The following is a 27,981-nucleotide window of genomic DNA, read 5'->3' as shown; positions in this document are numbered from 1 at the left end:
CGGACGGGGCGAGAGGCGACAGCCGGGCGCGGCTCGAGGCCCACCCCATACGGGGCGGGGCCCGACGGCGGGCCACCCACAGGTCAGGTCGCGCAGGCCACACCCGGCCGCCACCGATCCGCGAGAGCTAAGACTAGAGGCGGTGAAAAGCTTTGGCGACTCTACGTGAGTTTACACATCAGACGACGGTGACGGGCCCAGCCTGCCTACGTCAGTTTAGTGTACGAGGGCGGCGAGAAGCGACGCGTCAAGAACTTGAGGACGTAGAGCGGCAGACAGCTGACCAGCGTGATGGCCAGCACCTTCCACAGGAAGTCGACACTCTGGATGAACTCGCGGTCTGAGACAAAGACACAGAGACAAGCGTTATCGACGGCAGGGACACGGGAGACACGCGTTACCGACACAGGAGGCGGACGGTGTCTGGACGCCGCAGCAGTCGCTGAAAACGCCCCGATGAGGACGTCAGACACGGTCACTTCGCGCTGAAAACCCCACACGATGGTACCTGTTCGTTTTCGGTACGCACTGCACCCCACCACCCCACCCAGCGCTGCACAGCGTCCGGCCGCAGCACGACGGCACATCCCGAGACACATAGCAGGCGAGTCACACCAGGCCCCCGGCGCTGCGACCGGCGCGTGCTGACACACGAGTGCTGCCAGGCGCCATGTCCGCGGTCACCGAGTGCATAGGCCGCTGGTCGTCATTAATCACCGGCGGCCAGCCGCATAGGCGCCTCCGGCTATCGATCCAGGTCGTTTTTGCTGGTGTCGCGGACTTCCCCCACATCGCCTGAGGCGCCCTCCCTTTTTGACTAATCAGGACTGATTACAGCTGCCGTTGAGGCTGTGCTGCAGCCTGTCGACTGGGCACGTCGACCTTCAAAGGCTTCGAGGTACTGTACCGCGTTTGTATGGGGTTGGGAACTGATATAGCCCATTGGTTGCGTGCAGAAAGATCATCGAGGGCAACTCGGCATTTACCATACGGTGCGTTATTAAATAATCCATATGTGCAATACACCTGGGAAAACTCTGGTGCACACAACGCAAATTATTAGAAAATTGAAAAGTGCGATATCTTTCGACATTATTGAGCCAAGCCACCAAACCACCACTTTTGCACATGTGCGCCACATTCTGCGCAGTTAGCCTCTACGTAGTCCTCAGCATGCAGATGAGCACATTGCTATGGAATGAATATACGGACATTCACCATGCTAGTTCACGCATATGCGGGAAATATCCCTCGAATCGGATCATTTGGATTGGATCGGATCAGGAAATATCATCAGATCGATAGTGAGTGCCCTCGCTGGTTGTGACATACGCCATACGTAACAGAAACATAGCAAACAACGCAGATTGGCAAGCACAAGCAGATATACTGAGTCTTCAATGAGATTTGAAGGTCACCCCAACAACCAACATCCCTCGAGCTACACAGGTTGTCAATGGCGACGTCACCGTCGCCAGCACAATGGCGACGTCCTCCTGTTCATTCGTGGATGTGAGACGTAGGATGTTTGCGGCTAAGGCAGCCCACCTTTTCCAAGAACTGAGTATGCTTTGTACTCACGCCCAACGAGGAAGAGCCTGACAGGTGCGCCTATTAATTTTTGGACTAAGACAATTCGAGCGTTGGTAGAAATAAAACCAGCGCGCTGCTTGCAGCCTAAGCTATCTAAATAAATTTGGGTTTTAAGCCCCGGGCCAAAATGTGATATTCCAAGTGACGACTGACCTTCAACAGACCAATTGTTCTCGCCGCCATAATTTCCAAACATGAAAATAGAGTGATCCCGGAAACAGCAGTGTTCTTTGCTTTCTTGCGATTCTGGCAACACACTCTCCGGACTCCGCCTAAGCTGTTTCCAAGTAAACAAATCCTCACAAGCTTTTGTTTTACCGGACTTCGTGCTGGCCCCCACTTCTCCAAATGTACAGCAGTCCCTTTCAGACTCTATTCTCGCCGCCTCCGGCTTTTCCCTGGCAGTATTCAAGTGCGGGACAATGGCGCTGACGATCCGCGCGCTTACACAAGCTCGGGACGAACCGCATCCAGCAGCCAACAGGTCAGAGCTCAGCACAGACAGCTGGGCAGAAGGCCGGAGTACCAGCACAGACAACTGGGCAGAGGTGTGACGTGTGTGGAGTCCTCCGCTCTATAAATTGAGATCCAGAGCTGGCGGTCCTCGGATATTGGCTTAGTCGATGCCGAGAGGTGTGTACACTAGCTGCCAGCGGGAAAGTGACGCTGCATCAGTCAGTAAGCGCAGGGAGCGGCTCCGTGCCGTCTCGGCCGAGCGCGTCACCCCGGCGCGTTCAGCACTCACCAAACACGTCGCGGAAGATGATCATGGAGAGGATGTAGGTGCCGAATGAGAACACCTCGGCGGCCACCATGAGGTAGTGCCAGGTGCGGATGGTGAGGGCCACCATCAACAGTTCGGTCACGATCAGGGCTGAGAAGCTGATGGACACGATGTGGATAAACTCGTCCTCGAACAGCCAGATGGCGCCGTACATCAGAATACCACCTGCCGGGGGTGGCGGGAGGGGTCAGACACGGCCTGTCGGACACTGTATCCCAGTGATACCGAAATGACGTGGAACCGAATGGCACTAGCGTGGTCATGGGAGACCAATCGCTCCGTTCAAATCTACCTGCACTTGGTGCCGTTCACATTCACTGAGGCGGCCCGTGACGTCATCACTGTGGAATGTTACATACGTGTGTACGCAATGTCTCAACGAAAAAGAGACGATGGCCTCGACCACTACCTGATTCGTTCTCGACCATGCGCCATCGAGTGTCAAATGGAACATCGTCGACGACAGTGACGTCACGCCCCACATTGGCCTTCCTCTAGTCTGCCTGCTGCCCAGCGCCGGCTGGCGGCACTCACCCTGATAGATGCTGATGGCGACCCACATGAAGAAGGTCTTGTACGAGAGCGAGCGCCCCTTAGTCAGTTCCTTGTACAGCTCCGGGTAGGTGAGCGCGATCTTGGCCGGCACGTCACGGTCCAGCACCAGCGAGAACACCGGGAAGTTGGTGTACACCGTGGCGTACCTGCGTCGCGCCAACGGGAGGTCAGGCGGCGTTTTCAGTCGAGCGGACAGACATCGGGGCACGGCGGCGGGCCCCGGACCGCCGCGCGCTCGTATGCTCTCGACACGCAAATATATGGCGAACGGGCTCGATTAAGAGCCGACCGAGCGCCGCAGTGAACTGCCGCCTTCGGTACAGAGCCGACCGAGCGCCGCAGAGAGCTGCAGCCTTCGGTACAGAGCCGACTGAGCGCCGCAGTGAGCTGCCGCCTTCGGTACAGAGCCGACTGAGCGCCGCAGTGAGCTGCCGCCTTCGGTACAGAGCCGACCGAGCGCCGCAGCGAGCTGCAGCCTTCGGTACAGAGCCGACCGAGCGCCGCAGCGCTGCCGCCTTCGGTTCAGAGCCGACCGAGCGCCGCAGCGCTGCCGCCTTCGGTTCAGAGCCGACCGAGCGCCGCAGCGAGCTGCCGCCTTCGGTTCAGAGCCGACCGAGCGCCGCAGCGAGCTGCCGCCTTCGGTTCAGAGCCGACTGAGCGCCGCAGTGAGCTGCCGCCTTCGGTACAGAGCCGACTGAGCGCCGCAGTGAGCTGCCGCCTTCGGTACAGAGCCGACCGAGCGCCGCAGCGAGCTGCAGCCTTCGGTACAGAGCCGACCGAGCGCCGCAGCGCTGCCGCCTTCGGTTCAGAGCCGACCGAGAGCCGCAGCGCTGCCGCCCTCGGTTCAGAGCCGACCGAGCGCCGCAGCGAGCTGCCGCCTTCGGTTCAGAGCCGACCGAGCGCCGCAGCGAGCTGCCGCCTTCGGTTCAGAGCCGACCGAGCGCCGCAGCGAGCTGCCGCCTTCGGTACAGAGCCGACCGAGCGCCGCAGCGAGCTGCCGCCTTCGGTACAGAGGCGACCGAGCGCCGCAGTGAGCTGCCGCCTTCAGTTCAAAGCCGACCGAGCGCCGCAGTGAGCTGCCGCCTTCGGTTCAGAGCCGACCGAGCGCCGCAGCGAGCTGCCGCCTTCAGTTCAGAGCCGACCGAGCGCCGCAGTGAGCTGCCGCCTTCAGTTCAGAGCCGACCGAGCGCCGCAGTGAGCTGCCGCCTTCGGTTCAGAGCCGACCGAGCGCCGCAGTGAGCTGCCGCCTTCAGTTCAGAGCCGACCGAGCGCCGCAGTGAGCTGCCGCCTTCGGTTCAGAGCCGACCGAGCGCCGCAGTGAGTTGCCGCCTTCAGTTCAGAGCCGACCGAGCGCCGCAGTGAGCTGCCGCCTTCGGTTCAGAGCCGACCGAGCGCCGCAGTGAGCTGCCGCCTTCAGTTCAGAGCCGACCGAGCGCCGCAGTGAGCTGCCGCCTTCGGTTCAGAGCCGACCGAGCGCCGCAGTGAGCTGCCGCCTTCGGTTCAGAGCGAACGGTCACAGGTGGGCACAAGGCCGTCATTAGCGTACTGCTGGCACGGCTGCCGATGCGCCAAAGGAGCGCTGCCTGCTGGTGTCGTGACCCAGATCAGCGCGAGACGCCCCGTGTTTGACAGGCACAACACCCGGCGGCGTCCGGCGGCCGCCGTCTTCGGGGGACACTGACCCGATCATCAGCACGCCCTGGTAGAGCGCGATCGAGGCGAAGTAGAAGACGGAGGAGAAGACGGCCTGCATGGTGGAGATGATGAGGCCGCGGTGGATGACGAACTGGCTCAGCGAGGCCGAGCGGTGGTACGAGTACCGGCCGTGCACCAGCAGCAGTCTGCAATATACGCACTTTATCACGCACGGTTTGGTGGTGCAGCGTCCCAGGTCTTACGAAGGCTCTTGCGCCGCACATTGTAATTTGAGGTTATCGTGTACAATGTCGACTTCTGCAAGTAGCAAGCACCTGCAAGCCTATCCACAATGCACAATAGAGCGATTTCAGTGCAGCGCTAGCCCCGGTTGTGTCGCACTGCCCGTGGCCAAACAGGTGAATGGTGATAGACGGTACAGCGTCATCCGGTCCCCCAGAAACGCAAGACAGTCGTTCAATGTGCGTACATCAGCCCGGGTTTGTGCTTAAGCCACGACGTGAACTTTCCAGCCGCTCAAAAATCAGCCACCAGAGGTACCACATCGGGCGCAGGCACCCGGCAGCCGACAAAACGTGTTTAGGATTATGGGTCTTGCATCTCATTCATTCATCTATTTATATTCATCTCATACATTCCCTGACAGTGCACCACCTCAAGTGGCCGGTCCGGCCGTGGGCTGGCGACCCCCTGGCTGGCGCGCCGCCGCCAAAGGCGGCCGACGGGCGGAGGCTGCAGACGCGGCACGCACCTGGCCAGATGGCAGAACTTGATGATGCTGAAGTCGGCGGCCAGCGAGGCCTGCCGGCCCTCCTTGCCGACGATGCCTATCCCGCAGTCCGCCGCCTGTCGCCGGGCGGAGACGGCACGGCGTCAGGCGATCGCGCTCGATCACTGGACGGCCTCCGTGACGTCACGCCACAGCCGAGGATGCGACACGCGTACGGGCGGTACGCCCCGCGCTCAGGGGACTGACGCAGTCGCAGCGCCAATGTCATCGAACGGGTGAGAAGCTCACGGAGTTCATTAACAACTGGGAAACACCCGCCTTTGCTGTTTGGTATATACGTCGATTGCCTACAGAGCAAATCCCGCACAAAGCCGCCGGAGTCCGTCTGATAGCGTCCTGTTGCCGACACGACCCCGCCCACCTGGATCATGCTGACGTCATTGCCGCCGTCGCCGATGGCCGCCGTGCGCTTGCCAGTGTGCCGCTGGATGAGCTGCACCACGGCCGCCTTCTGCGTGGGCGAGCAGCGGCACACGACCACCGCCGGGCACGCGCACGCCAGCTCCATGAACTCCAGCTCGTAGTAGCGCAGGCAGATCTGGCGGCCGCGGTCAGCGCGCGGTGACGGGAGAATAGTCGCGGCTCGCGACGCGGGGAAGCGGGACACGCGCCGGCCCCACGCGACGCCCGCGGCTGAGAGTCACGGGGCGTGAAGACGGTAACTGGGTGGTATGCCATGAGCCCAAAAAGAAGAATTGATTGAAAATCTGGCTTGCCAAGAACTGCCATGCCACACACGTAATGTTTCCGCTGCTGCGAAAATTCTTAGAATTCTAAAACCAAAGCCTTCCTATTCGCTGCGGCTGATCAGCGGTGAAGGTCACACGTGTTCGATATCGCGGGTCAGCGCGGGTCAGTGTGTCAACACTAGACTCACCGTGAGTCACTCTCTGGTGCGGCGGGTCTGACGCCAAAAACGCCAAAGCCTTCACGCACTGCATTCTAAATGAATTTGATCACTTAATGGTGCGTCAAAAATGGACAGGATTGGACAGGAGTGATGCTCTTCGACGAGTCGTCAGCACCAAATCCAACCAGTTCGGCACAATCGACCGTTTCGACCACTTTATGATTTAGACGTTCTCGGTCCATGCCCTCCCGTTCAACGATTACCCGTTCGCAAAATGGTACGTTAGTCCCTGCTTCTGACAAGCTGCTGCTTCGTAGATGACATGTAGCACTTATCGACATCCCTTTAACCCCAAGGAAATTTCTAAGAACCCTTGCTGGATCCGAGCTCCGAACCCCTCGAACACTTGGGTCCTTCTCCAAGCCTTGCAATAAACATTTCCCTGCGACACCGACATATACCCATCCGGGTCACATTGATCCAGTGCACCATTGAGCCAGACGCTGAGCTCAACGTCGGCAAAAACACCGGAGACCATCGGGGGACCGCGGAAGATCACACGTCACTCAGTCCACCTCATGTTAGGCTGAGCCTCGAATAACGAGCTGGGTTGGCTCCTAATCGGAAATTCCGTGACCTATCCTGCTCTGAACGAATAAAGTAGCCCACAGTCAGCTCAGACCTGATCAGGACAGGCACGGCTATGTCGGCTCGTCAGGTTAAGCAAGATCAGCACAGTTCAGAACGCATCGGGTCGGCGCAGGTCAAGTCAAGGCAGCACAGGTCATAAAACATCAGGTCCGGTCAGCACACCGCCACAGCCCACCTCCATGGCGTCGCCCTTGATGACCAGGGCCGAGTCGTTCTTGCGGCGGAACGCGTTCAGCTCCTGGTGGGCCTCGGCGCGGCTGGTGATGGCCGGGAACAGGTGCAGGTTCTGGGCGCGCGACACCAGCCGCGACGACTGGGCGATGCACGAGGCCGTCTCCAGCTTGTCGCCGGTCAGCATCCACGTCTGCGGACCGGCGGCCAGTCGTCAGCCAGGCCGGTGCTCCAGCGCACAGGCGAGCCAGTCCATCAGCCAGCCGGTGCTCCGGTGCACCTGCGAACCTGTCCATCAACCGGCCGGTGCTCCAGTGCACCGAAGAGCCAGTCCACCCGCCGGCCGGTGCTCCAGCGCACTGGCAAGCCGGTCCATCGGCTGGCCGGTGCTCCAGCGCACCGGCGGCCGGCCGTCAGCCGGCGGGCAGCAGTGAATCGCAGCCATGCGTTCCCGCCGCCATGAGCCACGGATCAGTGCGTCGATCAATAGAATGCGTGGGTGGACACATCAATGACGGTGAATCAGTGCATTGGATACATTTGCGGGATGTCACGAGTTAATCAATGGCATCAGTTACGTAATTGTCGTGTTAGGCTGGCGTCAGGCAGTGGTACGACGAGATTCAATGCCAAGACGCGTGCTGTGGCCGAAACATCCGCTTCAGCACAGACGGTTCGGGACATACGGCGATTTTCCTTTACCTGTAGTGGGTGGACGCATTCCCGGGGCGTCCCAAATCCATAAATATGAATTTAAAGCTAACAGCTAGGTTGGTGGCAAACCAATGCAGTCAACATAGCTTTGAACGGGGGGGGGGGGGGGGGGGGTCGAGAACCATGACCGCGCCGCTACTAAGATCCGATTGGCGAATAAAAAGACAGCTTCTGTAACCAGACGGGCTCGGAGTCCAACGCGTTGCACGCACACACAGGCCATGGTTTACGTCACCTCGGCACGACATGTAGACACCTCCGCGTTCGCGGAGCTACGCAAAACGCGTCAGGTTTGGAAGATCCAGCTTTGTGGCCCAAGCGAGCCGTCAAGATGTTACAAGATGTTACGAGATGTTGTGGCGCACGCGAGACGTTACACCCCGCGGCCCCGGACCAGTGACACCTTCCGTGTGACGTGCACCCCCGTGACGTGAATGCTGCAGATGTGCGACTGACCGCGCGCTGCCCGTGTCCCGCGCCGCCGATCGGCTCGAGACCACCGCCAGTGTGTCCGTCGAGCCAGCGCATCGGGTGGTACCTCCCGAGTCGCGAACCATCGGCGCCGCTGGACGTACCCGTCAAACGCATGCGCACAGACCTACCCCAGGTCCTGAACTTCCCAGAGCGAGCGTCATGCATGAAATCGCGCTTCGCTAAAAAAGTGCAAAGCACGCTTTTTGCTCTTTTGGTTTCAAAACAGCACTACGATCTTTTTTTAAAATAGGAAATTCTTATTGTCCACATATACGGAAGCATTCGGCCACCACCTGGCTATGATTGCCGTCTCAACAGCTTCATTTCGCGGGCATCCCAGCGGCACCGTGGTTGGACAGTGGCGCACGTCCGCCGGGTCCACAGCCGCCTGGGAGCCCCCAGCTCGACACCAGGCCACCACTGAGGCGTTCTCCAGCACCACTGGACCCGGCGCCGCCGCAGCATCGGACGTTACCTTGATGCCAGCGTTGCGGAGGAGCTCGAGGGTGGGCCGCACGTGGTCCTGCAGCCGGTCCTCGACTCCCGTCAGGCAGAGCAGCTCCATCTCGCGCTCCAGAGACTCCACCACGGCCGACACCTGGCGGCGGGGCGGCCGAGTCATGACTCCGTCCCGGTGAGAGCTACCACCTCTGAGCTCCGCTCTGGGGACAGTATCGCGGCCGGCGCCCGGCATCACGGTTAACGAGCCCAGCTGCGACAGGAACAGACAAACCAGCGGCAAACCGCCACATACACATATCTCCATGTGCAACGCAGGTGCTTTTAAAAACAAAGTCAGCCCGGATCTCTTCAGTGGGTGGATTCTGGCGATCAGTGCCCACGCTAAGCAGCGCTTGCCGCGCGGGTCCTAGTCCTGACATCCCCATCCGATCGCAAAACCCCTGATCAACGGCAAAAACGTCGCGGCGGAAGTTAAATGTAATGCTCGGCACGGTCCGTCCTGCCCTCTGACGTCACCTGACCCTCAGCACTGGTCGCAGGCCATCCCAGGCGCTTTATGAAACTCGAACCTACCAAGGCCAGCGTGAACGAATCAAGACAGGTACTCTAACCGTCTCAGCTAGCAGGGCGGACAAGGGCATAGACACTCATGAAGCCGACCCCCAAAACGCTACCACGATTGTCGCTTCCCGTGTCCAGTCGGGACCTTCGCCTCCCTCCGTCAACTCCCATCCCTCCTCCTCCACCCTGCAGCACCTGACGGCGCCCCATCGCCGGTCACGCACCTTCGCTGCCCTCCGCCGACTCCCATCCCTCCTCCTCCACCCTCCAGCACCCGACAGCGCCCCATCGCCGGTCGCGCACCTTCGCCGCCCTCCGCCGACTCCCATTCCTCCTCCTCCACCCTCCAGCACCCCGCCGGCGGTCACGCACCTTCGCCGCCCGGTCCGTCACTGACAGCTTGGCGGCCGTGTAGCGCTGCTCAAACTCGGCATACTGCTCGGGCGTCAGACGCTTGCTGGCCACGACCAGCGTGCGCAGTCCCTCTCGCGCCAGGTTGTCACACTCCTCCTCCAGCCAGTCGCTGTACAGCACGATCGACGCCATGACCGTGTCGGCGCCCTTCATGTACAGCCGGATCTCGCCCGAGCTCGTCTCGCGCACGATGATGCCCATCCGCTTGGTCTCCGAGGTGAAGGGGAACACGAGCAGGATCTCGTAGTCGAGCGTGTGGCCGGCCGGCGTGCGCAGCCGCATGCTGCTCAGGTCGCGGTGCACCAGCGTCAGGTTCACCTGGCCATGCGAGGTCAGGTCAGGTCAAGTCAGGTCACGGTGCACCAGCGTCAGGTTCACCTGGCCATGCGAGGTCAGGTCAGGTCAAGTCAGGTCACGGTGCAGCAGCGTCGGGTTCACCTGGCCGCGCGGGGTCAGGTCAGGTCAGGTCACGGTGTACCAGCGTCAGGTTCACCTGGCCGCGCGAGGTCAGGTCAGGTCAGGTCAGCTCACGGTGCACCAGCGTCAGGTTCACCTGGCCATGTGAGGTCAGGTCAGGTCAGGTCAGGTCACGGTGCACCAGCGTCAGGTTCACCTGGCCGCGCGAGGTCAGGTCAGGTCAGGTCACGGTGCAGCAGCGTCAGGTTCACCTGGCCGCGCGGGGTCAGGTCAGGTCAGGTCACGGTGTACCAGCGTCAGGTTCACCTGGCCGCGCGAGGTCAGGTCAGGTCAGGCCAGCTCACGGTGCACCAGCGTCAGGTTCGCCTGGCCACGCGAGGTCAGGTCAGGTCAGGTCAGGTCACGGTGCAGCAGCGTCAGGTTCACCTGGCCGCGCGGGGTCAGGTCAGGTCAGGTCACGGTGTACCAGCGTCAGGTTCACCTGACCGCGCGAGGTCAGGTCAGGTCAGGTCAGGTCACGGTGCACCGAAGTCCGGCTCACGTAGAGGTCAGATCACTGGGGCCGGTGTCGTCACAGCGCGCTGATGCCGCTGACCTGACGGAAGAGGCCGTAGGAGACCAAATCGGGTAATGACCACCAGTCCGCCTCGCATGAAGGTCAGGTTGATCTAGAAGAAAGCAAAGTACTGCAAAGCACTTCCAAAGTTATGGTACAGCGGGCAAACCTGAGCTCTTAATCAGTGGAGCCTGACATGGTAATGCTGCCTGCAGCTAACCGCAATCTACACGGCAGGCCCAGCGTAGAGCGCACATCAGCGCTGCCCAGCGTCAGACAGCATCGGATGTAGGTATAGGTGTGAGTGTGGGTGTGGGTGTGGGTGTATGTATGTGTGCGGGTGTGGGTGGGTGTGTGGGTGCGGGTGCGGGCGCGTGCGTGTGTATGAGCGCGGGTGCGGCGAGCGCGCGCACCTCCTCGGTCCAGGTGACAAGCGCCACCTCGTCGGGCGAGCTGGCCTGGTAGACGACTGGCCGGCGCGCGGCGCCGCCGGCCGGCGGCTGCTCGCGGCCCGACTCCAGGTCCGGCGACAGGCTGCCGCCGGTCGAGCTGCCCTCCGAAGACGACAGCGGACTGGCGTCCTCGTACCTGCGGCGGCCGGGCGGCGTCACGGCCGGTGACGTCAGGCGGACGGCGCCACAGCCCACCCCGGACACCGCTCAGGGGCACACATCGTAGACGAGCCGGCGCCGGACATCACACGTGTGGAACCGGCCGACAGGCACGACGCCAGCGCTGGTAGCGACAGGCTGAAACAGCTTCTGGCAGCCTGTCTTTACCGGCCGCAACGCTCGGCTCTCGGTCCATCACTGACAGCATACTAAAACTGGTTATAGAAGGAGGCCTAGAATCCAGTGCAAGTGTCAATGGGGCATAGGTATGAGATTTGATTTATCCCAATTACATCACATGCAACGGACGTTTTGAACATGCTGTTGTATTCGTCTGCTGGTTCTGGTCTTTGGACTGAGTAGCAAGCGCTAGGATATCAATGTGGCGGCATGATTGAAAACGAGGATACACCATTTCCTCACCTCCCGTCAATTTGTGCAGGTCTTAACTGGTAAAAACGGTAAAAACAATAAACTGGCGGGCACCAATTTCAGCAGGCCAACAACGGAATAAAACAACGAAAACAAAAATGCCAACACCGCGCGAGGGACGTTCGACACGAGTGAGGGGCACCCAGTGCCAGTAAACGGCACGCGTCAGAACCGAATAGGAGTAAGACGTTAAACATCTGTTCACCGGAGACTTCAATACAAAGCAAAAGCACGACTATCGGGCAGATATTATGCGCACGTAGGCGGCGGATGTCGAAACGAATCTGAAGAATGCGTCACACAACAGCTAAGGACATCACGTAAGACTCGAGTTAAGTGCACTGCCCGCCATCAGTCAGAAGCAAGAATCAGGACAATGTAATCAGGAAAGGAGGAATCAGGACACGCCAGCCAAGTACATCACACACGACAGTAAACCACACCAGTGTCCGGCGTCCTCCAGCTCCAGCCGGTCGGACGTCGGCCGCTCGCCAGCGCCGGTCCACCGACTCACGTGGGCGTGACGTTGTGGCAGAGGGCGAGCGCGCGCACAGCCTCGGCCACGCGCGCCACCATGGTGCGCCGCGTGCGGCCGCCGCCCGGCGGTCGGCCAGCGGTCGGCGGCTCGGCCGGCGGCGCGAAGTGCTGCTCCACCAGCGCCTTCACCTGCGCGCAGAGCGGCGGCCGGCGCGGCCGTGGTGACCCGCGACCCGGAGAGCGCGGTTACGGCGCGAGGCGCCCGGCGCGGACGCCGATGACGAACTCCGAAACAATGTTCGGGACAAGACATTCCCGCTAACGAATATGACAAGGGCTATTCAATTTCTTGCAAGTCAACAGCACCCAACAGTTGACTGTTCGTACCGGCAATTCTTTTGTGGCAAGTGCCACCAACAAGTATATGAAAGCAAGCAGGTAAGGTACTGCCGGCGTTTTGAAACTGTTTACAAACATTTACTTGCCCCCCCCCCCCCCCCCCGTGTTCCGCGGGCGCCCCGAACCGCTGCCAACAATATCGGCCGCGTTCATTGCCAGCCCCCTTTACGCCACGCACCACCTGCCGCAGGCATTCCCAGCCACGGTCCCGCATCTACCGCCTCACCTCGTCGAACGTGTCGACGCCGTACGACACGGTGCCCATGTGGATCTTCTTGAGCGCCATCTCGTTCTGCGTCAGCGTGCCCGTCTTGTCCGTGAGCAGGTAGACGATGCGGCCCAGCTCCTCGGGGATCGTGGTGGAGCGCACCACCGCCTCCGGCATCTCGGCGTCGCGCTGGATCGTCCACGAGTAGAAGATCTTCCCCATGTCCAGGTTGACCCGCAGACTGCGACGGAGCGGGGAAGCGGATGAGCCGCTCGGTCGGAGCGGGGGCGGCGCCCAGGGACTCTATACGCCTCAACACTTCACAATGTTGGTGCGCGTGGCGTCGATTGAAGGCACGTGTTTCACTGACCACAGCTCGCCGTTTTCCATGTCGCTTATCGTCTAAAAGCACCATGCGTTGTCAGTGCGCATGGCAACATAATGACGTCTGCACTCCTGTGTCTTGGAGCGTATCCGTTGAGTCAAACATGGCTTTCTTTCAGAGATTGAAAGCGACGTCATCGCAATAGTGGAAATATCACGTATGGGTTGGTGGATATTTTACGCGTGGGTTTGGTGGACATTCTACGTATGGGTTTGGTGGACTTTCTACGTATGGGTTTGGTGGAAATTTCACGCATGCGTTTGGTGGAAATTTCACGTATGCGTTTGGTGGAAATTTCAAGCATGGATTTTAGACATGCTCCAAGCATTTTCCGCAAGATGAGAAACCAACTTCTAAAATGTACCCAGTTTCGCGCAGCAACTTGCGCTTAGAGCTCGTTGAGTGAACAGCTTACAGCAGCAATGCATTTTTAGGATTTCGCAGGCCTTCGTAAGTTTGCGTGCACTTGAAAATGTATTTGAAAAAATCTTACAATCAGTAGATCGCTAAGGTCGAAAGCTCGCTGCCTGCATGCAGGTGACCACGCGTGTTCTTATTTCATGTCAATACGTTGAACCGAATAGAGTGAAAATGCATGTGACACAAATCCCATCCGCTTCTGCGTAATTATGGGACAAAACATAAATTATATTGAAGTGAGCGCTAAGCAATGGCACAAATTGAGTGCCTAATCAAGACTACCACCAGACAAGGCTACCCCTAAGCAGTGTACCCCAAAAGGTTATCCAATGTCTGCCGCCACTCACCTGAGAGGTATGATGTAAGAGAAGAGGAGGACGAAGCGGAAGAGGTAGCGGTACCACGGACCCTGCCAGCCCTTCAGACACATCATCACCACCGAGAGCGCCAGCACCACCCCGAACAGGATCTACGGAGAGAACCGCGACACACTGTCATCGGCAGAATCCATGGCGGGACGCGGCGGCAGAAGCCGGCTGCGTCGCTGCCCCACTGGGCATGGCGACAAGCACTTCACCGCAACGGCAAGTGACAAACCCGGGAGCACGGCACGAGCAGAACCTCAATGTCACTTTCTCTCACAAGCCAACTGCCGTGTAGAAGAAACGTGAGCGGCGCTTGAGACCAGCCGGTCCACAAACTCAAAACAACACACCGGCAAACCGAGCGCGACCCCCGGCGCGTCCAGCACCGCGGGCCGCGCCGGCAGCACGCGGAGCCGCGGCCGCACGGACACCGCCACATCCTCGCCAGGGCCGGCGCCGCGCCCACCTTGGTCAGGTTGTTGATCTCGGTGTCGAGCAGGCCGACCTTGCTGCGCGGCGCCGAGTTGTTCATGACGGAGCGCGTCTCGCGCCCAGTGTACACCACCAGGCCCAGCGCCGTGCCCGAGGCCAGCACCGTGTTGGCCCACAGCGTGTTCTCCACCGACAGGCTGTCACTGTCGTTAGAGGCGTCGTGCTGCCGGCCGGGTCACGCGTCAGCACAGGGCGCGGCCGTCGGTTCACGAGGTCACACTCCGACAGTTGCTGGGAAAGGAAAACGTTGCTTTACACTAGCGGGGTTAGATCAACCGGCGGAACGGCGCAATACAATTTGCTTTGCCTCCACGTCAATGCATTGCTTACATGACGCGTAAAAACATTCTGATCATCGAAGAACCAATTTCGCGCTTTGGATATCATTAAAGATACACCACATGATACGTGGCCTGCGCGTAAATCATCAGTTCTCAGCTGCGATCATCGTCTGCACCCGTGCCGTCTGCAGTCGCCGCTGACCCGCGTGAATGTGCCGATGAAGTTGTGGATGTCCTTCTGCGGCTTCTCAGCGTACACCTCGGCGTCGATGCCGAAGAGGTGGGTGGAGCGCGCCAGCTTCTGCGTGGAGGAGACGGCCAGCCGCAGCTTCCAGTCCGTCTCGCCGTCCAGCTGGTCGGTCCTGCAGCAGCACGCGCCGACGGAGCCGGTCATGGCCGGTCGGGGTTAGGGTACCGAAGTAGACTATGACAGGTAGGGCTGCGTAGATGGGAGCAGAACAGGGCAGAACGGGAACGGGGCAGGGCAGGGCGGGGCGGGGCGGGGCAGGGTAGGGTAGGGTAGGGCAGGACAGGACAGGACAGGATAGGACAGGAAACAATAGGGTACAATAGTATACCATAGGATGGGATAGGATAGCAAATAACAAAACGGAATAGGAAAGGGCAGGACAGGGCAGAGCAGGACACAGTAGGACAGGACAAGACAGGACAGGACAGGACAGGACAGGACAGGACAGGACAGGACAGGGCGGGGCGGGGCGGGGCGGGGCGGGGCGGGGCGGGGCGGGGCGGGGCGGGGCAGGGCAGGGCAGGGCAGGGCAGGGCAGGGCAGGGCAGGGCAGGGCAGGGCAGGGCAGGGCAGGGCAGGGCAGGGCAGGGCAGGGCAGGGCAGGGCAGGGCAGGGCAGGGCCAGAAAAGGACAGGTCAGCTAGCATCTGATCCGGTCCGGGCGAAGCAGGGTCGAGTGGGCAGACCACGCCACAGTACTGGTTGAGCCCATTTGACTGACCTTACCTCTGTCGAGGTAAATACAGGGGAACAGGGCGAGCCGGCCAGCACAAGACGGGTCAGGCCATATCGGACCAGTACAATTAAGTCACCCCAGTTCACATCAGCCGTATGACACGCTAAGCCGCAGACTCTTAGATAAGCTAGGAAACAGAGCCAACGACACTGTGATGCACACCAGCTGTGTCTATCCTGGCCTCGGCGATACCCCGACATCACGGACACCCCTGATCTGATGAAGCAGGCGCCACTGCGTGCGGTGGTCCGTAGCAGCACCGTGACCTGACCCTGACACTGGCCTGATGAAGCAGGCACCACTGCGCTTGGTGGTCCGTAGCAGCACCGTAACCTGACCCTGGCCTGATGAAGCAGGCGCCACTGCGCTCGGTGGTCCGTAGCAGCACCATGACCTGACCCTGACCCTGACCCTGACCTGATGAAGCATGCTCCGCTGCGCTCGGTGGTCCGCAGCAGCACCATGTCGGCCGGCACCCGCTGGTTCTTCTCGATCAGCAGCATGTCCCCCACGTGGATACGGCTGCTCGACACCTGTCCAGCACGAGCGACAGTGAACAGCAGCGCTGGTCATCTCCTCCGCACAGGCGGCAACGGGGTCGCCTGTGCGGTAGGGCGACAGTAACCACCAATGTCAATAGGGTGTATACCTTACCATGATGGTGGGCACTCTTAGGACATTTTTACAACACCATTTTTCAGCAATGGCGGTGTCCGACAACCGTATGACTGAAGCGCCTAGAAAAAGTGGCATGCTTTGACTGTGTTACCAACACGGCTCATGCGGACGCCAAAACAAGTAACCCCTAACAGACGGCGCGGGCCACGCGATAGCCACTTCCCAACGATACACCATCCATCCATATGCTGACGAGAAAGAGCATATCATAACACGCGGTGACAACTAATCTGTCCTCCAACTCTACGCAATGCAACTATTCCACATACATACGAACAGATGCCGGTGGCACAGGCCGCTCCTGCCGGCTCGGGTCATTGCCATAACCGTAGCCTGGTGCTCCACCATACGCACCTTGACGTGGCCCTGGTTGGTGAGCTTGCTGTACTTGGTGCTGTTCATCTCCTTGTCGCGTCGGTAGCGCCGGTAGTCGTCCACCGCCTCCCGGATCATCGTCACCGCTATGACGAACCCCTGGCGGTCGTCACAAGTGTAACTGCCCATCGGCGCCGCCGGGCGGCGCAGGTGAAGCAGGACTCGCATTTGGAGCGCCGACCGCGCCTTATCTGTGACAGCGGGAATGGAACACGTGTCCCAAGTGCATGCTTGAGGGTATGACTAACGTCCACAGCTGAGCGCGGTCAGGCCCTGCCACAGTTCCTATCGTAGCCAAACCGAGATGCTACTGGCCACGAAAGCCTGCGAGGTCAGCAGGCGTCCCTTGCGCTCTCGGCACCGCCGGGTCGGAGAGCAACATCAGCCACCAGCGGCAAGTCAGGTCCGATTAGCGGCGTACAGCTTTGCCGTCCAGGGGCAAAAAGGCTTAGGTGCTATGTTAACTGATGGCCCTTCGACCTTTTTTGCCTTTGAACGGCGGAGGCCGCTGCTGCTGATCACTCGCTCGCTCGCTCGCCAGCTCCTGGCGAGGCAGCTCCATGAATGCTAAACGGGTTACAAATTTAACCTGAATGACGTAACCAAGGGGGGGGGAGGTTGGGTCCATGACCCGTGGCCCCCTCAGCCAAGAAGTTTACATTAGATACTGGCCGATTTCGCAGGAACTCGTCACAATTCGAAGGAGTTCGGGGAACATCCGACAATCACTACACTCCCATCCCAGCGCTCCTGCGGAAATTTTGATCTACGTGCCTGCGTTAAGATCGACCTCACACTGCTGACACGAGCTAACGCTACATCTTCGGCGGCGGAGCTACCAACGCCAGCAGCGTCGCCGCTTCGCGCAGCCCACCACGCGTAAATCTCTCATCCCCTTCGACAAAATGGCCAGCGTGGCCCGATGGCATGAAACGGGGACAGCATGCATGTCATGGACGCGGCGATCAACAGCCGTGGAGACGTCTGACGCATTGAGCGAAGGTGTGACGCATGTAGCGAATGTATGACGCTTGCATAAGCGCGTGGCGGGGGGATGGCTGGTAAAACCGCCCACGTGTTGTTGTTAATTGGGGTTTTTGGGCGCGCCGACTGCATAGGTCATATTGCGCCCATAGCCGTGAGCCACCCACGACCTCAACCTCTGCGACGGACCGGCTAAAGGCCGTGACAAACAGCTGTCGCACATCCTGAGTCATGGTCTCCGAGAGGCTCTGGACCGCATACCAGACACTTGATAGCGGGCCTATCAGCTGGGCCACTCACAGGCGCTATCGCTCGCTCGACCTCCGACCGCAGAGGGCGCACCCGTCACCACAGCCGCTAGCTGAACCCCGGCATCAGCCGGCGGTCGGACACGAGCGGTGAGCCCGGCAGGCGGAGCTTACCAGCGGCCCCCAGTAGGTGTATATGTAGCCCACCCGCAGCTCCGGCACAAACTGCGACAGCGCCATGACCAGGAAGAACAGGTTCAGGAACATCTTGAACTGCTCGTACAGAACCTGGGAACAGCGCGGCGTGGTGACACACTCGACCGACTCATGTCATTCAGGAGATATCAATGGCCTTGTGGGAAAAGCAGTGCCGCGCCAAGCCCGCTCGGAACCTACGTGCCGGCTGTGATACATGAAAACGCTCGGAGAAGCTCGTAATGGGGCAGTACAGGACACGCTATTCAGAGTGATTTCGGTCCATACTGAACCAGCCATGCTTGCCCACACAGCGTGAATAATGCTTACACCTGTACAAAAACCGGCATCAGTAAGTCACAGAATGAGAAGGCCCCCGAGATTTCAACAGCTATTCACCAGCGAAATACAACCGTCGTCGTCTTCAGTGGGATCACCCGGAACCGAGCTGGGCCTCACCAGGCAAGAACGTGCACACCGCGCCTGTACCCACAGCGTTTCATGGCGCGTGCCCGCCCCCTTCAGCCGTTCTCACCTTCGGAATGAACGTGATAATGTTGTATTTCTGGTTTTTGATCGTATTCGGTGGAAATTTCTCTGTGCAGGGGCGTCCGACCCGGACCAGCCGAGCCCGGTAGTCGCGGTCCCCGATACAGGCCGAGAACAGCCACTGGAAACAGCTGGGCACAGGCGGTCCGTGTTAGCAACAGCACCCGTCACCACAGCCGAGCAGCAACGGGAATAGCCGCTGGCCATTCCGCACACGATCCGCGGGCAACAACAGCACGCGTCGCGACAGCCGAACAGCCGCGGAAATGGCTGCTGCCGCACGGAATGCGTTGACAGCAATTTCAGCACGTGATACGGCAGCAGAAGACACTAAAAACAACTGTCGACAAACAGCCTATTAGTGACAACGTACAATACGAAAGCGGAGTAGTCATCGGAAACAGTCGTTTCCACATAGCCCACGTAAGCAACAGCACAGGGTACGGCAGCGGACCGACGGTACGACAGCGGACCGACGGTACGACATCGGAACGGACTCTAGCGACAGGTGCCAACACAAGGCCGCCTATCAGTAACACGGCACGAGGCAGCGGCGGGGCAGGCGCTGGAACCAGCCGCTTATATGCGGCCGCTCGTGCCGTGTTACCCGCCCTGTCAGCAACGGCGCATATTTCAGCCGGCGACAGACAATGCAAACAGGGGTTTCAGAGTGCAACAGCGCGGCGCTCACGCCGGTATGAGCAGACGGTGCGACAGCGGAATGGGCAAGAGAAACAACCGTCGAAACATGACCCATGTTCGCAATTTGCAGGACAATTTCAGGACAGAAACACATTCAAATCAATTCAAATTTAACCACACCCTTGTGTGCTTTTCACTCATACTTGATCAGACGGGTCCAGTTTGATCGATAGTCTTTGTTTTGTTTCGTTATATCGATAGTTTTGCGAAATCCCTCCAAACATGTCAGAATTTTTATTCAACGTGGGTTTTCCGACTGGAGACATCCCACAGGACTCCCTGCTCACAACTACGAAAGCAATTCCGGGTGGAACGGAGAACAATTCCTGATTCAATACACATATGATGGAGTCAAACACCACACCAACACGTGCTTCTTCATTCCATTCCACACCACGTGCCATTGAGTCTGAGTTGGTCTGCCCCACGCTCACTTGGTGTTATGGTTCTACTCAGCACGGAGCGAGAGGAAACATTTGTTAATTTCTATCGGTCGACGAGATCCAGTCACCACACAAAGACAACTTAGATTTCGCTTCTTCGAAGCCCACCACGCGCAGTGAACAAAACAGTTGTGCGCCTGTGGGAGAACCTTCTGAGAGGTGCTTGTACTGAACCAAAACACACGAAGATGGAGGAGGGCTGTCGGAAGGGACGACATAGTGCATTGCAAAAATGTAGTCTGTCACTACTACGGACTCGCCAAAATCCGTCCAAGAGAACCCTCAGAAGGCTGGCACCAGTCCCATAACCTTACCGGGAATTCTATAAATACATTAGGCCTGAGCCCGATCCTGACTTGTGAACCACACCTGGGTCGGCGACGAGGCCCGCTTCCATCTGCATTGGGCAGCGGACGTTCGCAACGTGTGATTTTGCCTCAGAGCTGCCAGACACCGTGCTGGGGAGTTGGCTGCGCAGCCCATGGGCGACAGCACGGCCCGCCATGGGTTCAAGCGGCCGGATTGGATCGCTCTTGTTTCAACGCGCAGACGGCTCCATGACCACCGCCAACAAGGAGCGGCATATCTGCATGCAGCGCTTATGCAGGCTGTTTGAGCAAGACCGCGAGGGGGCAAAGAGGACATTGGTCCCTACCTGACACCGCAACTCCCCCATACAACCGTGTTGGCACCGATCTGGCGGGAGGACCATTTCGGAGAGCGCATCATCAGCTGAACAGACGCCCAATCCGCGATCGGCTCACTCTCCTGATCTGAGCCCTCTCCCCGTCCCCCAGATGTGTGTCTGTGGGGTATCCTGAAATGAAGTCTGCAGCGAGAGCTCTCAAGCGCTCTAAGAGTCCTCACAGCCTCGATGATTTGATTGGGGATGTCCGCCACGCACCGCACAAGACCGTAGCTGACGCTCGCGCCCGGGCGACAATTTGGGGGTTTCGGACCCATCGACTGCAGTGGGTCACGCATACATCGCCGCTTCCTCCGAAGATGGGGTCACCTGGAGCACGTGCCGTCAACAGCTCCCCACGTCATGACTGTGTGTGAACGATTGATGACAAACATTTCAATTGATTGGAAGACCTTTTGCTTTAGTGCATTCGATATGCGACGTCATTGCTATGCCACGCGCAAATAAAATTCAGACATTTTTCCGTTCTGTTCGTTACATTTGCTTTGCTTTTTCTAGCAGGCGGGTTCTTCAATGTTGGCAATGTACGGATAGGCGAAAATGTTCGTGCCATACACGGCATGAGAACTCCAAACACTGAGATACAACATTCTGCTTATACATCTTGTCGGTGCTGCTGTGGCACTCCGCAGACTATCACTGTGCATTAATGGTCCCGATCTTTCAACAGAGCATGCAGGTTTTTAAACGCTCCAAGAGTGGCACACGCCCTTTAAGGTTGAAGCAAAAGTGGCCGTAAGATGCGTTTCTAATGGCATTCCGGCCAATAGCTTCATTGGCCAAAAATGGGTAAAATATCGTGAGTGCTTCAAGTGTGTATATGCATGTGTGTACGTGCGTGCCTGTGTGCGTGCGTGCGTGCGTGCGTGCAGTTAAGTGCGTGTGTGCAGTGAAGTGCGTGAGTGCTTGAAGCTCTGTTCTGCGTCACACACGGATATGTGGGGCCCCAGCAGAATGAGGAACGACGCAACTGAGCGAATCACTCGCCCAGCTACGGGTTCGCCATGGCTCAAAGGCCACATCCAGGCGTAGCCAGTAATAATGTCCCGTTCGTGTCCGCCAAATGAACCCAGGTGACCAGCAGAACATACATAGTCCCTAACCTTCATAAACACGCATTTTCCTTCCTCCGATGCCGTCCATGGTGCCTGTTAATGCAAGACCTCTACTGGTTCATAATCCTCCCATCATTTCACTTTGTTAACGAACGCGCTGCACGTCGTCGCGCACCCTTTTATGGAACGCCAGTGAATGCAGCGGTTGAATTAACGCCCAAAGGTCATGGTACGACAGGGATTCGAACCGACGGTCCCGATCGTGGGAGCTGACGGCGCTAGCCACTCAGCTATTGCGCCCGGCAGCATATATATATATATATATATATATATATATATATATATATATATACATAACCACGAACAGTTCTACCGTCCAGATACAAAAAGGCCTAAGAGCAACTAGTTAACAAAGCACTTAAACCTTTTGCCTTTGGACGGCACAATTCGAAACATTCAAGATTATAAAAACATGGTCATGTCATTGATCAATGGCCCAAATGCTCACACCTAGTGTTTAAAACACCAACGGCTAATTATCATCAATGCTTTAAACCCGTGATTCATAAGCGCTAATATCAGCTTGAGCGGACGATACGCAGCTCGCGGCAGGCGATTGCCGTCGATAATGGCCCATTACCAGAAGCTCCCGCCGGTATTTCGCCGCAGAACATCACGTGAGCGTAAACATAACTTGGTATGCAACCCTTGGCATTCTACCGAAGTACACCACGTGAGCGCAGAAATACCTCGGTATGCAGTCATCTCACCAGATGACGCACCAATGCTAGGAATGGCCTTGCCGCTGTCAGCTGCTGACAGGAAGTCTCTAGCTCGCCGCGGCGTGCAGTTTAAAACACGCGTTCGCAGGGCGCGGCCGGCCGTCATTCACGACAGGGAGAAGAAGCGCCACTTGGCCAGCTATCCACAATCAGACAACTTAGCCAGTTGCGGCCTGCGAAAGCATGTTCTCGAACTGTATGGCACGGCGGGTGTGTGCTCCGCTATTAGTGCCTGGCAACCACATTGTACGGCGCAAAGCAAAGCTTAAAGTATGTTTGTGTCATCTTGCAAGTCTACGCATTTCAAGTATGTACACACTCGCATAGTGGACTTCGGTTGAATGCTGACAGTCACGTGGCAGTGGCTCAATTTAGGAGTTCTGCATGCTCGGAGCGATGGCCCAAGCATAGAGATTAAATCAGGGGTTATGCACATTAGAGGCTTCGATGCAGATATGCCACGCCACACCACAGGGGGGAGAGGCGCAGGACGATAAGCAGGACCAGGGGGTGCGCCTCGGTCCAAAACGGTGTGACGGAGGCAAGTTGACTGCAATGACCGTGCGGATGCCATGACGTCATTGGGGCTCCGGCGACCGACAGATCGCCGAACAACGCACAACGAGATGGCGTTACAAAGCGCGTAATTCCAGTCCAATACAGCTCATTGAGGTCTCCAACTGATGCGCTTTACATCGGATCCATAATATAATAATCTCTTTACATCGGATCCATAATAACGCACGTGCATTGCCGATCGCCGATGCACGGCGGGTGGTCAGATGACTGGTTGTACACTTGTCGTCCGCCGTACAATACCCGGTGCATGCGGTTGGCGCATTTGCACCACCCGTATGCACCCGCCCACGCCAAATTCCCAATGACGTCACGGCGCCCGTGCAGTCTGATTGACTAATCTGAATGAACGTTGTCACCCTCTCCGCCGCACGTGGAACGAGCTGAGCGCACCCCGACTGGGCAGGAGGGGCGGTGGGCGGGACGGGCTACCGACCGGGAGAGGTGTCGACAGGGCGCCGCGCAGCACAGCCGCCGGCGGCCGGAGATGAGGCGGGTGTGCTCTGACGAGCGCCGACGGCCCGACGGCTTCTCGTCCAGCTCCAGGTCCTCTTCCATCATCGCGCCACGCCGCGAGACGCACCGCGTCACAGCACGCTGCGTCAGGGGACGCCCGTCACGTCACGTCACGGCGCGGCGGCGCGAGGGGCGCGGTCGCCGGTCGGGAGCGGCGCGCTCACTCTCCCAGCGACGCCGACACACTGCCGACCCGGCCGGCGGCGATCTGACCCCGGCCACCCGATCAGCCGACGTAAACCGTATCACGCGGCCGTGGCGCCAGAATAAACACAGCGCGCGCGCGCGGCACTGCACCGCGGCGGCCGCGTCGGGCGATAGCTGCACCGGCGGGCCGACGGTAGCGCGGCCGGCAGGCGGCGTTCCACACCGCCGGCGGCCGTCACACAGCGGGTGCCAGTCACCTCACACGCGGCCGGGGGTCGATCGGCCCGCCGGCAGCACCGGCGCCTGACGCGACGCCGCATACACTGGCGGCCGACAGGTGCGCGCAGAGGCGGCGTCAGGCGCCGGCGGCAGCCGCCCCTCTGCAGGCCCGCTCGCAGCCGGAGCGATAACGCGCTCCCACGCTGATGGGGTGCTGTGAAAAGCAGTCGCTGGGAATGTAGCTGCGTCCGCCTTCGAAGCTTCGATGCCCTACTCGCAACTAACTGGCACTCGCTGTCGGCCGACGGCGTCCAATGTCGCGCATCGGTTGCCGTGGAAAACAAAGCGAAGCCGGTGAGCCAGCCTTCCGGCCACGCGACCGGCACTGGCACTCTGCCGCTGTCGTCCCGCGTGCCGCCGCCGGCCCCGCTCCGGCTCCATCTGCCGCTACTGATGCCGATCCCACCGGCGCGCCGCCAGCGGGACGGAATCGATCCCCGGCGTCAAACACCCGGCGGATCGTACTCCAGCGCGGATCAAGCCAGACGTGAAGATCGCGCAACCCACCGACAGACGTTGAAGCAGTGAGGAAGTCATAGCAGCTAGGTGCGGTGGTAATGGAAGTGGACGTTGGCTGGGCTTGGTCAGCAGTACGCTTGCAGCAGTCGCCGTGGTGCTCCAGAAGGCTACATGGGAGACTCATAAAGTGTGGGTTTCCTCGCACTGAAAGTTTTGTGGGCATGGTGGGTCGTGTTAAAGACCTAACATGCACGCGCCAGAGGCAGCAAAAACTTAATGTTGTAATATGACTGAATGCATTTATGCAGAAAAAAATGAAGCACCCGCCGATGCATGACTGGAAACTGATCGAACTACGCTATTCATCTTTCAAGTTTGCTTACTGCATCTTACAATATTGTTCTGAACAGCTCAATAACGCACGCGTTCGTCTACATGGTCACATGCTGTAGTTGTCTGACAAACGAACCGCGTAATGTAACACAAATCATATTCGCAGTCTTGAGACACCCTGCTGCTCACCGGTGCACTAAATGTAACAGATCCACCCCATCTTATGACAATGCTGTTTACCAAGTCGTTTCTGTTGTTTTGACTGAACAAGGGAGACTTCAACCACGCTATGACGATATAAGGTACAAAAAGGCAAAAATTACTGCTTTCTGAGCTTCTGCAGTTCATGTCGGTTTTTACTGGTAAAATCCGCAATAGCCAGAAAATGACAAAACCTAGCCCGGTCGACTGAAAAGCCAACCCTGCCTGGAGGCATCTCACACCATCCAGGAGCCTAACAAGGCGCCGGAGTGCGACCTGTCCCACTGTGCGGGTCCTCCATGGAGCCCGGGCGGCGAGCGGCCACCGCCGCTCCATCTCTCGCCTGGAGAGACGTCTCCATCCCACGCGGCCACGCATGGACCGGGCCATGGCCGGTGGCCCGGTGCCCCCTGTTGGTCATGCACGCGCGCTGTTTGGTGGTCGTGTATGTATTCATCGCGGCAGGAGCGATATGGCACCAGAGGCATCTCTCGGTAATAGTCGCCTCTCATGATTTGGTGCACTTCATGCCATGCCATGCCGCACCCGCACCCGCACCCGCACCCGCACCCGCCCCCCCCCCCCTCCCCCCTCACCCGTTCGTCTGTGGAGTTGTTCCGACTCTGCTCCAATGTCCTGCTGCAGCCAGCCTCGCCGGTAGCGCACCACCGACCGAGGCGACATTCAGAGCGAGCGACCGGAGCGCACTCGTTCCGCGGATGGTCCCAAATCCCCAGCAATCGCCAGTACTCACGGTGCCTTTCAACCGATCTGAGCAGCTTTCGCACTGGCCAAGCAGATAGGTGCCTGGACCCCGAGACCGACGCCGGGCCTTTCCCGGCATCGCGAATCGCAATCGCATTGCAATCTGAACCTTCGATGATCGGACACAAATCACCTGATGCCTTCGCTTCACATCCTGGAGCCCAGGAGCGCCTTAGGTGTGCCATCTCACGTTAAGGTGCCAAGCACTCACATGCCGTCCCCCCCCCCCTCCGGGACGGTTACGGGGCCGCAGCCGGTGCGGTGCTCACCTGGCCAGGCAGCGCGGCAGGCAGCAGCAGCAGCCGGCCAGAGCCGGCGAGTCGCGGCGCGCGCGCCGCCGGTCCGCGCTCAGCAGGTGGTCCGTCTCATCCATCTCGGGCGTGCCGTCACAAGGAGAAAACCGCGTCAGGGGCACAGAGTCATCATCGTCCATTACTGCAACAGGGCAGGCTGTCACAAGGAGAAAACTGCACCAGGGGCACAGAGTCATCATCGTCCATTACTGCAACAGGGCATGCTGTCACAAGGAGAAAACTGCACCAGGGGCACAGAGTCATCATCGTCCATTACTGCAACAGGGCATGCTGTCACAAGGAGAAAACTGCACCAGGGGCACAGAGTCATCATCGTCCATTACTGCAACAGGGCATGCTGTCACAAGGAGAAAACTGCACCAGGGGCACAGAGTCATCATTGTACATCACTGCAAAAGGGCACATGGTCAGGCTGTGCCCCTGGCCAGCTCAACTGGTGCCTCCCCTAAAGAAGCATGCAGGTCAGTATGATACTGGATCTGATTTGGGTCAGATGATCAGTGACTTTTTCAGAGGCCATTACTTTCAGGTCTGACCAGGTCCAATAAATCTGCTGGGTGAAAGACAGCTTGCTACATTATCTAGTGGTACATATTTTGCAATGAAAACTTATTATTAAAAACAAAGCACAGAAAGCACAAAGTCCACAGTATGTGCATTTGAAGAGTTACAAAATGCATACCATTTAAAGAGCACATATGCATGTAGACTGTATGAAAGATCACATGTGGTGTAGTGGATCCCATGCAAGGTTAACACAGTGGTATGGCCAAGAAACTGTGTCCTTATCAGCAGATATAAATTTTGCCTGACTGCTGAAAAGCTGACATCCAGCCGACATGCTTCTGGGCACTGTGCATGGAACACAACATGGTCCTTTTAACTGGGAATCCTTTGGTACAATCCAAAGGTGCCTGGTGGCTACCATGCTGGTGACACTGGGGCCAGGGTAACATGGTCAATCCAGAGGTCCTTACCGGGATACAATATATTGGCCCTCCCATGGCACCTAAGACACCTTCTGACCAGAACCATTGGCCCTGGATTGTCACAAGGTCCTCAGTGAGTGCCTTCATGAAAGCAAAAGGAGCCCTTACTGGGAAACCATGGCCAATGAAAGGCACAGGCCTCAATTTGTCTTGTTTTTGTCCCTGGTTGGAATTGGAGCAAGACTTCTAGACATACACAGATTGCCACAATTACCTCATTGTAAACTTGTCTGGTATCATTTTTGTATTGCCTTTTGTTGCTGTATGCTGGCCAGCCCCAACCAGTGAAAAATCCCTGACATTTGGGATCCATCCATCCCTGTTTAATATGTGCAGCTTGCTGACTTTGGACCCCATGTTGAACAAGCTCCCAGTTAGGAATCCTGGACACAAGTATTCTATAAAGGGTCCCTCACTGTCACAGGGGCTCTAACCAATAAAATAGGTCTTCTGGTAATCACAAGTCCCAGCCTTGCCCATACATGGATAAGGATGGAAGCTCATTCTTTGAACTTCAAGGCAGTGAATATACATGTGTCTCAAAAGAAGAGAACCATTGTGCACCTTTAAAAATAAATACATTGATTCTAAAACCCAGAACATTCTGGAATGAATGGTAAACCCTAATGGGTCAACTGCAAAACAAACAGTCCAGTCAACCGTTTGCCTTTAGAAGTGCCCCATAAAGCTGGCTAACCAAATCACTGCTTGGTATGTGTTGAGCAATGCTAAACAACCGCACAGGAAACGAATATCTCATACATTGATACAAAAATAAACAATGTACCAGCAGCTCCACATAATCACATCACCATATCACACCCACCAACAGCCTGAGGCCCCGGTACAATAGACTGATGTAAAAATGGCCTGTACACATCTAAAACCTATCCAGTATTTCGAAGAACAAGGCTCGGCAAAGCCCATGCACCACACACCTTAGCGCTACCCTAGCAAACGACGTTAACAAAGTGAGGCCCCA

General features: G+C 58.1%; 1 protein-coding gene across 1 annotated transcript; it reads right to left on the bottom strand.

Moving 5' to 3' along the window:
- Positions 1-10: 10 nt before the first annotated feature.
- Positions 11-27,964, bottom strand: LOC119089411 (putative phospholipid-transporting ATPase IIB). The gene is made up of 21 exons (XM_037212078.1): positions 27,938-27,964; positions 25,966-26,131; positions 18,719-18,863; positions 18,163-18,276; positions 16,736-16,855; positions 16,121-16,236; positions 14,921-15,080; positions 14,412-14,600; positions 13,928-14,049; positions 12,794-13,016; positions 12,206-12,357; positions 11,062-11,236; positions 9,634-9,993; positions 8,714-8,836; positions 7,055-7,243; positions 5,740-5,916; positions 5,340-5,434; positions 4,615-4,773; positions 2,912-3,078; positions 2,339-2,542; positions 11-340 (listed from the first exon to the last, which is right to left on the bottom strand). The coding sequence occupies exons 2-21, from the start codon at positions 26,127-26,129 to the stop codon at positions 207-209; spliced, it is 3,288 nt and encodes a 1,095-aa protein (XP_037067973.1). The 5' UTR covers positions 26,130-26,131; positions 27,938-27,964; the 3' UTR covers positions 11-206.
- Between the last annotated feature and the right edge of the window lie 17 nt (positions 27,965-27,981).

Source organism: Pollicipes pollicipes, unplaced genomic scaffold, assembly GCF_011947565.3.
Source record: "Pollicipes pollicipes isolate AB1234 unplaced genomic scaffold, Ppol_2.1 Scaffold_3087;HRSCAF=3621_pilon_pilon_pilon, whole genome shotgun sequence".
Classification (NCBI taxonomy): Eukaryota; Metazoa; Arthropoda; class Thecostraca; order Pollicipedomorpha; family Pollicipedidae; genus Pollicipes; species Pollicipes pollicipes.
This window is presented reverse-complemented; position numbering and strand designations above follow the sequence as displayed.

Coding starts and splice junctions, on each gene's coding strand:
- LOC119089411 (XM_037212078.1), bottom strand. CDS start 26,129: ATGGACGATGATGACTCTGTGCCCCTGACGCGGTTTTCTCCTTGTGAC. Junction 14,601..14,920: donor TCATCGGCACATTCACGCGG/GTCAGCGGCGAC, acceptor CCCGGCCGGCAG/CACGACGCCTCTAACGACAG. Junction 9,994..11,061: donor TTGTCACCTGGACCGAGGAG/GTGCGCGCGCTC, acceptor TCGCATGGCCAG/GTGAACCTGACGCTGGTGCA.